This window comes from Populus nigra, chromosome 1 (genome assembly GCF_951802175.1).
Source record: "Populus nigra chromosome 1, ddPopNigr1.1, whole genome shotgun sequence".
Taxonomy (NCBI): domain Eukaryota; kingdom Viridiplantae; phylum Streptophyta; class Magnoliopsida; order Malpighiales; family Salicaceae; genus Populus; species Populus nigra.
The window spans coordinates 19,474,427-19,487,117 of NC_084852.1; the positions used below are offsets into that span (position 1 = coordinate 19,474,427).

At 36.1% G+C, this 12,691-nt stretch overlaps 1 protein-coding gene across 2 annotated transcripts; it reads left to right on the forward strand.

The window, feature by feature from the left end:
• Nucleotides 1–5,059: 5,059 nt before the first annotated feature.
• Nucleotides 5,060–11,650, forward strand: LOC133681030 (alpha-L-fucosidase 2-like). 2 transcript variants are annotated; one of them, XM_062104116.1, is made up of 10 exons: nt 5,060–5,726; nt 6,363–6,508; nt 7,120–8,024; nt 8,399–8,531; nt 8,761–8,919; nt 9,855–10,079; nt 10,169–10,270; nt 10,404–10,539; nt 10,879–11,074; nt 11,240–11,650. In XM_062104116.1, the coding sequence occupies exons 1-10, from the start codon at nt 5,510–5,512 to the stop codon at nt 11,559–11,561; spliced, it is 2,541 nt and encodes an 846-aa protein (XP_061960100.1). In that variant the 5' UTR covers nt 5,060–5,509; the 3' UTR covers nt 11,562–11,650. The 2 variants fall into 2 exon arrangements, with proteins under 2 accessions (XP_061960100.1, XP_061960101.1); XM_062104117.1 differs by lacking the exon at nt 6,363–6,508 and having other exon boundaries at nt 5,597–5,726.
• Nucleotides 11,651–12,691: the final 1,041 nt, after the last annotated feature.

A 12,691-nucleotide genomic window follows, 5' to 3' on the forward strand; every position in this document is an offset into this window, starting at 1 on the left:
GGGGATAGTAGCTGCAGAAAATTTACATCTTGAACAATTAGATGTAAAAACAACATTTCTTCATGGTGACTTGGAGGAAGACATTTACATGCAACAACCAGAGGGGTTTGCAATACAAGGAAAGGAGAACCAAATCTGTAAGCTAAAGAAAAGCCTATACAGTTTGAAGCAAGCTCCAAGATAGTGGTACAAGAAGTTTGACAACTTCATGTGTAGTTCGGGATACACAAGATACCAGGCTGATCACTGTTGCTATGTCAAATATTTTGACAACTCCTACATCATTCTACTATTATATGTGGATGATATGTTGATTGCAAGATCCAGCATTGAGGAGATTGACAAGCTGAAACAACAATTGTCAAAACAGTTTGAAATGAAGGATTTGGGAGCTGCTAAACAAATACTTGGCATGAGAATTATCAGAGATAAAGATAAAGACATACTAAAGCTTTCACAAACAGAGTATGTCAAGAAGGTTCTCAGCAGGTTTAGTATGGATAATGCTAAACCAGTAAGTACACCACTGGGGAATCATTTCAAGCTCAGCAAAGACCAGTCACCAAAAACTAAGCTAGAATGTGAACACATGGATAAGATTCCATACGCCTCAGCTATCGGCTCTTTGATGTATGTTATGGTCTGTACCAGACCAGACATTGCCCATGCAGTGGGAGTTGTAAGCCGATATATGAGCAATCCTGAAAAGCAGCATTGAGAGGCGATAAAATGGATCATGAGGTACTTAAAAGGTTCATCAGAGACTTGTCTTACCTTCACAGCTGGTGGTTTGAAACTTGAAGGTTTTGTAGACGCTGATCTAGCAGGAGATGTTGATAGCAGAAAGAGCACTACAGGATATGTATATACTTTAGGAGGTACTGCTGTTTCCTGGAGTTCTACCTTGCAAAAGATCGTCACTCTTTTAACAACAGAAGCTGAATATGTTGCAGTTTCAAAATCTACAAAGGAGATATATGGCTACAGAGTTTCCTAAAAGAATTGGGCAAGATAAATGGAAAGAGAACTCTATATAGCGACAATCAGAGTGCAATCTTTCTTGCCAAGAATCCAGCATTTCACTCCAGGACTAAGCATATTCAGATCAAATATCACTTCATCTGACAATTGCTAGACGATGAGCAATTGATGCTAGAAAAGGTCCATGGAAGCAAGAATCCAGCTGACATATTAACCAAAGGAGTTATACTTGATAAACTGAAGTTGTGTAAAACTTCAGTTGGTCTTCAAGGATAAAAGATAATTTCATTGTTTGTCTCTAAGTTGGAGATTGTTAGTAAGTGGAGACAAACAATGTCCCACCATATGCAAGTGAGAATACCTAATCTCTCACTTTGCACATGGTGGAGAACATAAACGGTGGCATAAATCATGGCATGATTTATGCCCCTTCACTCTCATTTGTATACATATATGCTCAGTGAAGAGCTGCGAGTTAGTGTGTGCAAAATATAGAGAGAACAGAAGAGAAGAGAGAGCAGTAGAGAGAGCTTGAGTGAGTAGAGTTGAGTTGAGAAGAGTTTTCTCCTCCTCTTTGTTTGTATTGTTTATTTGAGTGATTAATACAAACCAGTAGCTCCGTGGAGTAGGCAAGTTGCCGAACCATGTAAATTTATGTTTGATTGCTTGAATGACCCAACATTTTATGTGTGCCTTTTGTACAATGGACTTCTTCAAGAAGTTGTGTTGATATTCTGTGTAAAATTTCAAGGTCTTATCAGCTGTTGGTTTGCACTGAGAACCAGGAAAATGCTGGACCACCCAAATTCTAGATGAATTCATCGTCTGTTGAGTCCAACTGTATTTTCTATGCTCCAATAGTATGAGGAGGCTTCAGTGACAGTGATTTGGTATAAGTACACAGACATGGTCTTCCAAAAAAAGGGAACATCTGGAAATTGAGTGGGAGTTGGGAGAGTACTAATATTTGTTGTCTTCAATCATGGGTGAAAGTGAACTTTGGGTAAGTGACATTGTTTTGTGACAATGAAAGTGCAAGTAATTATTAATGCTATTTGTATCTAGTTTATTTATGGTTTCCTGGCTTGAGTTTCAAGTAATCGGGATATCAGTACCTTGGAACAGTCGACCTCGTTGGGATGAAAATTGACGTCGCTGCAAATTTGCTTACATTTCAGTTTTCAGCTGCAATAGCAGAAATGCTAGTCCAGAGCACTGTAAAAGACCTGTATTTACTCCCTGTAAATGATAAGTGGGCGAATGGGTGCGTGAAAGGACTGGAGGCACGTGGTGGGGTGGCAGTCAATATATGCTAGAAAGAAGGCGGTCTTCACGAAGTTGGTCTTTGGTTGAAGAACCATAATTCTTTTAGAGGAGCTGTAGTAAAAGCAAATTTATCGCCTGTAGAGCCTACACATTTAATAAACAGTTGAGACGCAGAAAAACATATACTCTACCATCAGCAGCTTCTTCTTGAAAGGAGAGATGAGTGTCTTTGGACAATATTATTATTATGTTCCGTAATAAAATCTGGCTAGTAACAACGAATTCTTTGTATATCTAGCATGATTTCTTCAGTAAAGAAAGAAAAATAGCCTTGGTAGTTTTAGTTTGAGACTTCTGAGTATCTTCTGTTATGTGGTGATTACAGATTTGGGAAAATTCATTCAGAGATCATGAAACTTGAAACTAACCTCAGCCACATTAATCCCACAACTTCTTACAACTAAGGGCTATTGTCATTGCTTGAAGTCGTAAGAAAGGTAGTTTTGTGGAAACATAGATGGAAGTATTATTAATTAGTTAAAAAACATATGAAAAATGAGTAAACACTTGTTGGAAAACTTCATAATTGACGGGATCTCTTGCTCCGATCGAAGGCATGGCAACTGATTCCCAGATCTTTCTGTAAAGAAGATGTCTCCCTTGAACAACAAGCCATTTAAATGGCGGAAATGAAGACGGGTCGGGAGAATCAGATAGTTCTGATTGTTATCACTCAGTCAGCTATGATATGTTACATACTCATTTATGAATTATTGGGACGTAGCTAATCACAAACAAATTAAGATCAGCTTAATAAAAAAAACACATAACTTTCAAATTATTGAAATTTGATTCTAGATTCTACAAGCTGATCAATTCTTTAAGAGGATTAGGATTAGTTAGTTCTAACAAAAATCTTTAAATTAGAATTAGGCTTGGAAGAAGATATTGTTTAAGCGTTGTTTTTCTTTAAAATTTTTAATTCTTTAATTTAGTTTTTTTTTATTGTTTTTCCTATTGATTTTTGAATTTTGAACAGGAGAGAAAATATTCAGTAGTGAATTAACACTTTTCAACGAAAATTCTACTTTCTCCGTTTTTATTTTCTTTTTATATGCTTGAAAAAATTATGTCAGCTAACAATATCTGACTCAATAACTACGAACCCCATCCGTGTGCTCACTGATTCAGCTAACAATATGAAATATGCTGAAAATAATGCATTGGAAAAGGGATTTATACTCTTTGATGAGTAGCTAAGGGTAAAAAATATTTGAGGGATATTTTAGGTTTTTTTATATATTTTTGATAAATATAAATAGAAAGTCAAAGAAGAAAAGAAGAAGAAGAAGTAGAGTTCTCTTGAGAGAGAGAGACCAAAGAAAGGAAGAGGGGAAGAAGAAAAAAGAAAAGAAAGGAGGAAGAAGAGAAAGGAAATAAGAAGTAAAAGTTAGAAATAAGGATTTCTAAGGTAAGATGTTAATGTTTTTATACTGGAATATGTTGGTTAAATTTGATTTTAGAATTTGGATGATGTAAGATATTTAATTGATGTTCTAGATGTTAGCTTACCTTAAATAATTTGATATGATGTTTGAAATTATAGATTTTCAAGAACCATGATGATTAAATTGGGATTCTAAAATCCGAATCAACTAGTCAACTAGTTGGTCAATTTTAATTAACTGGTTTGTCTGATGGTCTTAGTTGATCGAATATTATGGGTTAATTGGTTCTTTTAGATTCGATTAGTTTAGAAAATATTCGGGATCGATTGAGTGGTTTTGTATCGGTTTTATACTTCCATACTAATTTTAGAGTTGTAATCTTTTATATTATTTGTTATGAATCGTTTTCGAGTAATTTTTTGTATTTGTTATAGATTCTTTTGATATTTCTCTTAATGATCCTCATTAGTTTCAAGTTCTACATATGTTTGTTTTTTTGACTTTGTTCTTTGAATGAGTAAAATAGTTTTTAATATGCATGTAATATAAGTATGAATAAATTGAATATATGATGAGTACAACTGGTTATTTCTTGAATATTTATATATGTTGTTTTATTTTCGAATACTCATCCATTCTTGAATTTGCACTTGTATTCTATTGAATTAAATTCTATTCAATATGATATTCATTTACTATGATAATTTTACAAATATATGTTATGCCTTGATATCATGATACTTGTCAGAAACTCCAAATCAATAGAGAATAATTAATTTACATAAACATAATATTTTATATACCTAGCTAATGATAAAAACATTAGTCTGTGACGACTGATCCTCCTATAGCAATCAAAGCTAACTTCTTCTGTTCAACCTTAAGGTTTTATATGTTATCTACATATATTACATTAGCATGTACTAATATATATATATATATATATATATATATATATATATATATATATTATTCCCTTGTTGAATTGATTAGACTCATCTCTTTTTATTAATATTATATCCAGAATTTTAATTTTTATTAGTAGATTGATTTTGTTGAGATTTACTATTATTTTATTTGTTGGTATATTTTACTTGTTTTTGTAAAGTTTTTTTTATTCCTTTTAATTTAATTTTTAGATGATATATTATTATACTATTTTATTTGAAATTTGAATTTTTTATATTATAATAAATTTTATAAGGATTTTATTGATTTTAAAAAATATTTTAAAACTTCATAAAATATAATAAAAATTTATATAATTTATTTTATAAAAAGTATATTTGAGATTTAGTGTAAATGATGCCCGCAGTGCCCGCCGCCAGTACCCGAAATTCGAGTTGTGACACAATATCTACAATCTGTCTCAGCAGTCAGCCGCAGGCACCGACCTCCTCTTTAATGCTAACTGATTCAGCACCTACTTATGGGACAAGAAAAACATACTAAAGACAATCTATCTAGTTTCTCTCGTGATTCCTCTGTCCCCGTATCCAGCTAGCGCCACGTTTATGTAAGAGGAAACAATTGATTATAGCCTTTCACAAAAACAGTAATCATTGAAAGAACTTTGCTGCAACTTGTCTTGCCGAAACTATGGCCACGGATGTGGCTCGAAATCTAGATTCGACGTTGTGTGTACGAAACCGATCCCTTCAAAAAGTTAATGCCAAACCTTTTATAATGGGTCCACACTGAGAAAAGCTATTGCAGCTACAAGCATTCAATAGCTTCCCCCACGCACTTGCTAATTTATAAGAGTTCACACAAACCTTTTAGCTTTCAGTGTTTACCCCTCTTGTTTTGGTGAAATGGAAGATAAGGAGTGGGTTCTGGTGCAGCGTTCTACGGAGAAGGATTGGTGGAATCCGAGTTTGATGGAGGATAACAATGGAGAAAGTTCTAAGCCATTGAAGGTTACCTTTAGTGGGCCAGCTAAGCATTGGACGGACGCAATTCCGATTGGCAATGGCAGGCTTGGTGCCATGATTTGGGGTGGTGTTGCATTAGAAACTCTCCAACTTAATGGTAACTAAAGGAAAATAACTGTTGCTTTTGTTTCAAGATATGGAAATTCTACTTAATGAGCGCTTCCAGGAAAAACAATTCTTACTTTACAGTAAACAATGAATTTTTGTAGTTGATTATGGTATTTGTGGTTTTAGCGCTCAATCTTTGATTATTAGGAAAAGATTGTATACTTTTCTTTAGGTCATTGATCTGGAACATCAGATTTACATTCTGTATGATTTGAACTGTTTTGATTCTACCAGGCTTGTGCAATATTGCTTTTCTGATTAGTTCCTGTGGAGATCTACTCTATGCATGTTGCTGATTGGTTGTTAGGAAATTGGAGATAAGGTGTTTTGGTTTTATATGCTCTACGATAATTTAGTTTGCGACCATGGGAAAAAGGGTTTTTTTTTCCTTCTTCTTTAATGAAGAACATCTCACTTTATGCTTTATGCCAATTGAGTTTGATTTTCCTTTATTTGTTACCAAATAGAGTGAGTGAAGTATTGTGGTCTCAGTTCTCAACTTTCACTATAGATCAGTAAAACAGAGCTGCTCGTCTGCTTTGTCTGATATATGATAAACTTGCCCCTCATCCTCGCTTTCTCTTTGAGGAAGGCTCACAGTATTACTATCTGGACTCTCTTGTAGAGGATACACTCTGGACTGGAATCCCAGGAGACTATACTAACCCTAATGCTCCAGCAGCCCTGTTAGAGGTCAGAAAACTTGTTGATAATGGCCAGTATGCTGAAGCTACAACTGCAGCAGAAAAACTTTCAGGAAATCAATCTGATGTATGTATCATTCTCAGGTGTCATTTATTTCGCTCCTTTTATTCCCCCACAAGTAAGCTTCTGGCAATTTATAGATTTGTTAAGCTTATTATTAGACTGATGAGCACTCGCCATTCGAAGCAATTGATTTGAAATCCCAGTTGCTTTAAATATTGATAAAAGATGCAAACAGGACGTCAGTTATGAATATGTTATTTGGTTAATTGGAATTACGTCAGTTATGAATATGTTATATGGTATAAATTCTGAAAATTTATCAATATTAATCATGTAGTACTTTGAAGTTGAGTGTAGTGGTGAAAGCTTGTTTAGTTATCCTTCTGAAACATGTGTAATAGGAACACCTCAGTGGACCGGTGCATATTCCGAGCAGGCGACTCTGGTTTTTTTATTCTAATCTTATCATAGAGTAATACAGAATATAAGCTAGGCGATTGAGCACTGACATAGCCAATGGTGGAGGATGATAGATTGGGACTTCCTGGCTCTGGGTTGGTGCCTAGTGCGTAAATGCTTGGGCCAGGACTTCCTTTACCCCAAACCAGTAATAATTTCTCTGGCCAGGCCTACTGCAAAAATTTTCTCCTAATAATTATTTTTTGTTGTTAAAGGTTTACCAACTACTTGGCGATATCAAGCTGGAATTTGATGATTCACATCTCAAATATGATGAGAAAACATATAAGAGGGAGCTGGATTTGGACACAGCAACAGCAAGAGTAAAATATTCTGTGGCTGATATCGAATATACGAGGGAACACTTCGCTTCTAATCCTAATCAAGTGATTGTGACAAAGATTTCTGGGAGCAAACCAGGGTCTGTATCATTTACAGTGTCTCTGGATAGTAAGATGAGTCATCATTCATATGTAAAAGGTGAGAATCAGATTATAATAGAAGGAAGTTGTCCTGGTAACAGGTATGCACAAAAGCTGAATGAAAATGACAGTCCACAGGGAATTCAGTTTACTGCAATTCTCGATTTACAAGTTAGTGAGGCCAGAGGACTGGTTCGTGTTTCAGAAGATTCGAAATTGAGGGTTGAAGGTTCAGACTGGGCTGTTTTACTTTTAGTGTCCTCGTCTTCATTTGACGGGCCATTTACTACGCCTATCGATTCCAAGAAGAACCCTACTTCAGACTCCCTGAGTGTATTAAAGTCAATAGGCAATTTGTCGTACTTTGATCTATATGCACATCATTTGGATGATTATCAGAGTCTTTTTCATCGTGTTTCACTCCAGCTTTCAAAAAGCTCCAAGAATGTTTCAGGAAATGCATCTTTGACTAGAAAGGAACATATGCCCTTTAAGAGTGATATATCTTTGAAGGGAAGTGAAGATGATACAGTTTCGACTGCAGAGAGGGTGAAAGCCTTTCAAACTAATGAAGATCCATCCTTGGTGGAGCTTCTATTCCAATATGGTCGATATTTGCTTATTTCTTGTTCAAGGCCTGGAACCCAAGTGGCAAATCTGCAGGGTATATGGAACAAGGATCTTACACCACCATGGGAGTACGTTCAGCATTCCTCCCTCTATATATTTTTTTGGTTACACAATCACTATAATTTTTTATTGCTTGATTTACATTTTCTACACTGCATTTATATTTCAGAAAATGTATTGTCCATACCCCCAAAAAAGAGGGTGAAAGAAAATAAACAAGATAGCTTTCTTTTGTTCTGTCTTTCTTACTGCACCCCTGACAATTTTCTTTTCTTTTTTGGTGAAAAAGCCTGGGCTTCAATTGCATTCCTACATGTTAATTTAACAACTTAAACAACTTTCTCTCAGGATAAGTAATTACCATTATTATGATGCCCGATTTCCTGCAGCTTTTTGCATCAAAAGCTTCTCTCTTGATGGTTCTCTCTCTCTTGTTTTTCAGTGGTGCTCAACACTTGAATATAAACCTACAAATGAACTACTGGCCTTCTCTTTCTTGTAATCTAAAAGAGTGTCAAGAACCCTTGTTTGAGTACATCTCCTCTCTGTCAATCAGCGGGAGCAAGACTGCGAAAGTAAGTCTCCTTTCCAACCTCCTCTGCTGGTCCTTGCATTTCTTTTAGTCCATATATTATGTAAAGGCTTCATGAATTTTCTTTGGAAGGGGACTTTCTTTAGTAGTGAGCCTGTGGATAAAATACTAAAATGATTTGCCCAGGCCTTAAATTTTCTTCAAAATGTCCATCCGCTCCCCTTTGTTCCTGGGAATGCGTAACTTTTCTTATTTGGTACTGAATATTACAGGTGAACTACGAAGCAAAAGGTTGGGTTGCACATCAAGTTTCTGACCTGTGGGCGAAAACATCACCAGATGCAGGTCAAGCTTTATGGGCTTTGTGGCCAATGGGTGGCGCCTGGCTTTGTACACACTTGTGGGAGCATTATACTTACACGATGGACAAAGTAAGATTCCAAATCTCAGCAACTTGGTACTTCTAGCTGATATCAACACAAGTGTGGCATCTGCTAACAAGGCACACAAAATCGCAGTATTGAAAAATAAGTATCAGGGAACACCTTACTCGGTTTTAGTGATCCTAATGACTCTTCAGAGATCCATGGTCATTTTTTAGTAAGTGTTCCATTGATCTCTTTGCTGTGGTAGTAGTTACGATTAGGAAAAGAAAAAGAAAAGAAAAACAAGAGGCCAAGGGAATGGAGAAGTAAAATCTGAAGCCATAAAACAGTCCCCTCTAACAAGTTGGTGGTCTTTGCTGGTGAAGCACTCAACTCATGCTAGTATTTATGCCCTTGCCATTGTTTCAACTTCATGCACTGGTACAGAAAGACAAGCATTTATACTTTATAGGTCCAGGGAAGTCATACCTAGAATCCAATCCACTATGACATTTCAGGAAAGGGTTTGAGTGGCGTTATTGCTTCATTGTTTGTTGGACAAAGAGGCTTGCACTTAATATTAACTGATTAGTGAAACAACTGCTGTCCCTGTAAAGAAACTGATAAATAAGTAGTGAAGATATTTTCGTCTGAAAATAATTTCTCTGAAGGGGGTAGGAGAATCTCTAAATTGTAGTTACTACCATTGTTAAAGGTGGTTGACTTTAGATTTGATGCTCTAAGGAAAGGGTTATAAGAAAAACTCGGAGAGTCTAGAGTTTTGAAGTAAGTTGCCATGGGCTAATACCATTTATGACATCCATAAGCACTTGTGATGACAGAACATCCATGATAATTGTTTTAACTTTTAACTGCTCTAGGAGACATCATTATTCATCCTGTACCAAAGAGCTTTATATGTGTTTTGCTTGCAAGTTAAAATAGGTATTACAAATGTTATTTGTAAATTGATGATTGTTAACATAGTGCTGCATAATTAGGATTTTCTAAGAGATGAGGCATACCCTTTATTGGAAGGATGTACATCATTTCTGTTGGATTGGTTGATTGAAGGGCCTGGAGGATATCTGGAAACCAACCCGTCAACTTCTCCAGAACATATGTTTATTGCTCCAGATGGTAAACCTGCAAGTGTCAGCTACTCATCAACTATGGACATGTCAATCATAAAAGAAGTATTTTCTGCAATTGTTTCTGCAGCTAAGGTGATACTCTTTTTCCCAGTAACGGTAGTTCAGTCTTTTACTTTTGTTGACTCCTTATCTGTGTATGCTCGTAAGTTTATTACAAACAGATTCTGGGAAGAAATGAGGATGAACTGGTTCAAAAAGTTCTTGAAGCTCTTCCTAGGCTTTTACCAACAAAAATTGCTAGAGACGGTTCCATTATGGAGTGGGTATGTTTCTTGACTCGAGTTTCTCAATTTTTCCTGAGAAGTTAAAAGATCCATTACAAATAATAATTTTTTTCTCTGATCAGAAATTGTATCATATTTCATGGTTAAGAAGTTTTCTCTATGCTTTTGACAGGCACAGGATTTTCAGGACCCAGAGGTTCACCATCGACATGTATCACACCTCTTTGGCCTTTTTCCAGGGCATACAATAACTGTAGAGAAAACTCCAGATCTATGTAAAGCTGCAGGCAATACCCTTTACAAAAGAGGTATATATCTAATGCCTACATACTGGATAGGTAATTGGTCATGAAATGCGCAGTTTAGTTTAAAGACGTTTTCAGAAAAGAAGGTAACTAAACCGTGAAACAGAAGATGACAAACGTTATCTTCTGATTGCCCTTCTAAAATTTGATTTTGTAGAAACACCTTCACGCCATTGTGGTGCTGAAGATTTTAGAGCTACTTTGTTTACTCAATCTCAAATTGAGAACTTGCATGCAGCTATGCTGTTTGGGTATTGATTCTGATGGTAACTGCACTGAAGTAATTATAGGGTCATTTCCCGTTTACTCTAGTTAAGTCTGAAGCGTTTGCTTTACAAACAGGAGAGGATGGTCCAGGATGGTCAACCATGTGGAAAGCTGCACTGTGGGCACGCCTTCACAACAGTGAGCATGCGTATAGGATGGTCAAGCATTTGTTTGTCCTGGTGGACCCTGAAAATGAAGGCAATTATGAAGGAGGATTATATAGTAACTTGTTCACTGCACACCCACCTTTCCAGATTGACGCCAACTTTGGGTTAGCAAAATTCTTTTTTAATTTTCTGTGAATGAAAGTGCAAGCAATCATCAGTTCTATATGTAGACTTCAGCAAAACATGGATTCTTGACAAACATTTCCTTTTAACAATTATGCAAGTTACTGAAAGATCTCATAGTTTTTCAATATTTATTTTCGTTTCAGTTTTCCAGCAGCGATTGCAGAAATGCTAGTCCAGAGCACTGCGGAAGACCTGTTCTTGCTCCCTGCCCTTCCTCGGGATAAGTGGGCTAATGGCTGCGTTAGAGGACTGAAAGCACGTGGCAAACTGACAGTCAATATATGCTGGAAAGAAGGGGATCTTCGTGAAGTTGGGCTTTGGTCGAACGAACAGAATTCTCTTAAACGATTACATTATAGAGGAACGACAGTGAAAGCAAATTTATCACCTGGTAGAGTTTACACATTCAATAGAACGTTGAAATGCATTAAGAAACAACCTCTCCCATCAGCAGTTTCCTGTTGAATGTTGAGATTTAAGCAATTCTTTGAAAGAAAAAACATTGAACTTTCGTGAATAAATTTGCCAAGGAACTACAGATTCTTTCCATGCTACCATGATTTTAGTTTAAGAAATCTTCTGTCCTTGTCATTGTTACTCTTGTTTATTATACTTAATGACAGTTTTTGGCCAGATATATTGAAAGACTAAATTAGCTTTCATTCATCGTCTTAATTGCGAGCAAAGTTTCCCCCCTCTAAAAACAAGAAGTCGTTATAAATCCTGTAGCTAACCAAAGCCAAATCCCACGTCCTCTTATAACTAGCAGAAAGAAATAAATAAAGAAAATAGGAGAGCATGGAAGGTATCAAAGAAAACCCAAGAATTTCACCACCTCTTCTTCTTCTCTAATCTCCTATACCCTCTACACCAAAAACCAAAGTACTCTTTCTATTATCTTTTATCTTTCTTTCTGAGAAAAAAATGCAGTAGAAGCCAATAAACAGATCGTTTCGAGCACCTGTTCAAGATCAGGATTACATAATCAATATAGAACAGACTGTTGGGAAAACTAGGGACAAATAACCGGATCAATTCAGCGGAATACAATTCACAAGTTCCAATCTTTTTTCCCTCTTTGTGCAGTAAAAAACAGATTCAAACAATGATCAAATATAATGCAAATAATCACACAAATTAACACCAAGATTTTTACGTGGAAAACCCGATACGGGAAAAACCACGGGACCGGAGTCCACCTAAAAACTTCCACTATCAACAAATAATGGGTTCACAATTGTTCTTCCTCATATTCAACTAAGGGCTACAACATATATATCATCAAGAACTACTTATTCTCGGATTACAATAAGATTAAAGGAGAATTACTTGAGAAAAACTCACAATACTGACAGCCCCGTTTTCTGTCAAAACGGCCAGCTTCCACACCACCAATCTTCGATCCAACCGTCCAGACTGAAGAGGAACGTGTCTAGAAGCTGTTGTCAAAATCTCAACCCGATCCAACGGTGAACAAACTGGAAATTGAAGAAAGAAGACAGACTGCTTTGCTGCCTCCTCTTCTCTCTTTCTCACGTTTTTCTCCTCTGTTTCTTCTCAAATTTTTTTTCTACTGCCATCTACAATGGCAGCTC

Coding starts and splice junctions, on each gene's coding strand:
- LOC133681030 (XM_062104116.1), top strand. CDS start 5,510: ATGGAAGATAAGGAGTGGGTTCTGGTGCAGCGTTCTACGGAGAAGGAT. Junction 8,532..8,760: donor GCGGGAGCAAGACTGCGAAA/GTAAGTCTCCTT, acceptor TGAATATTACAG/GTGAACTACGAAGCAAAAGG. Junction 10,080..10,168: donor CAATTGTTTCTGCAGCTAAG/GTGATACTCTTT, acceptor TATTACAAACAG/ATTCTGGGAAGAAATGAGGA.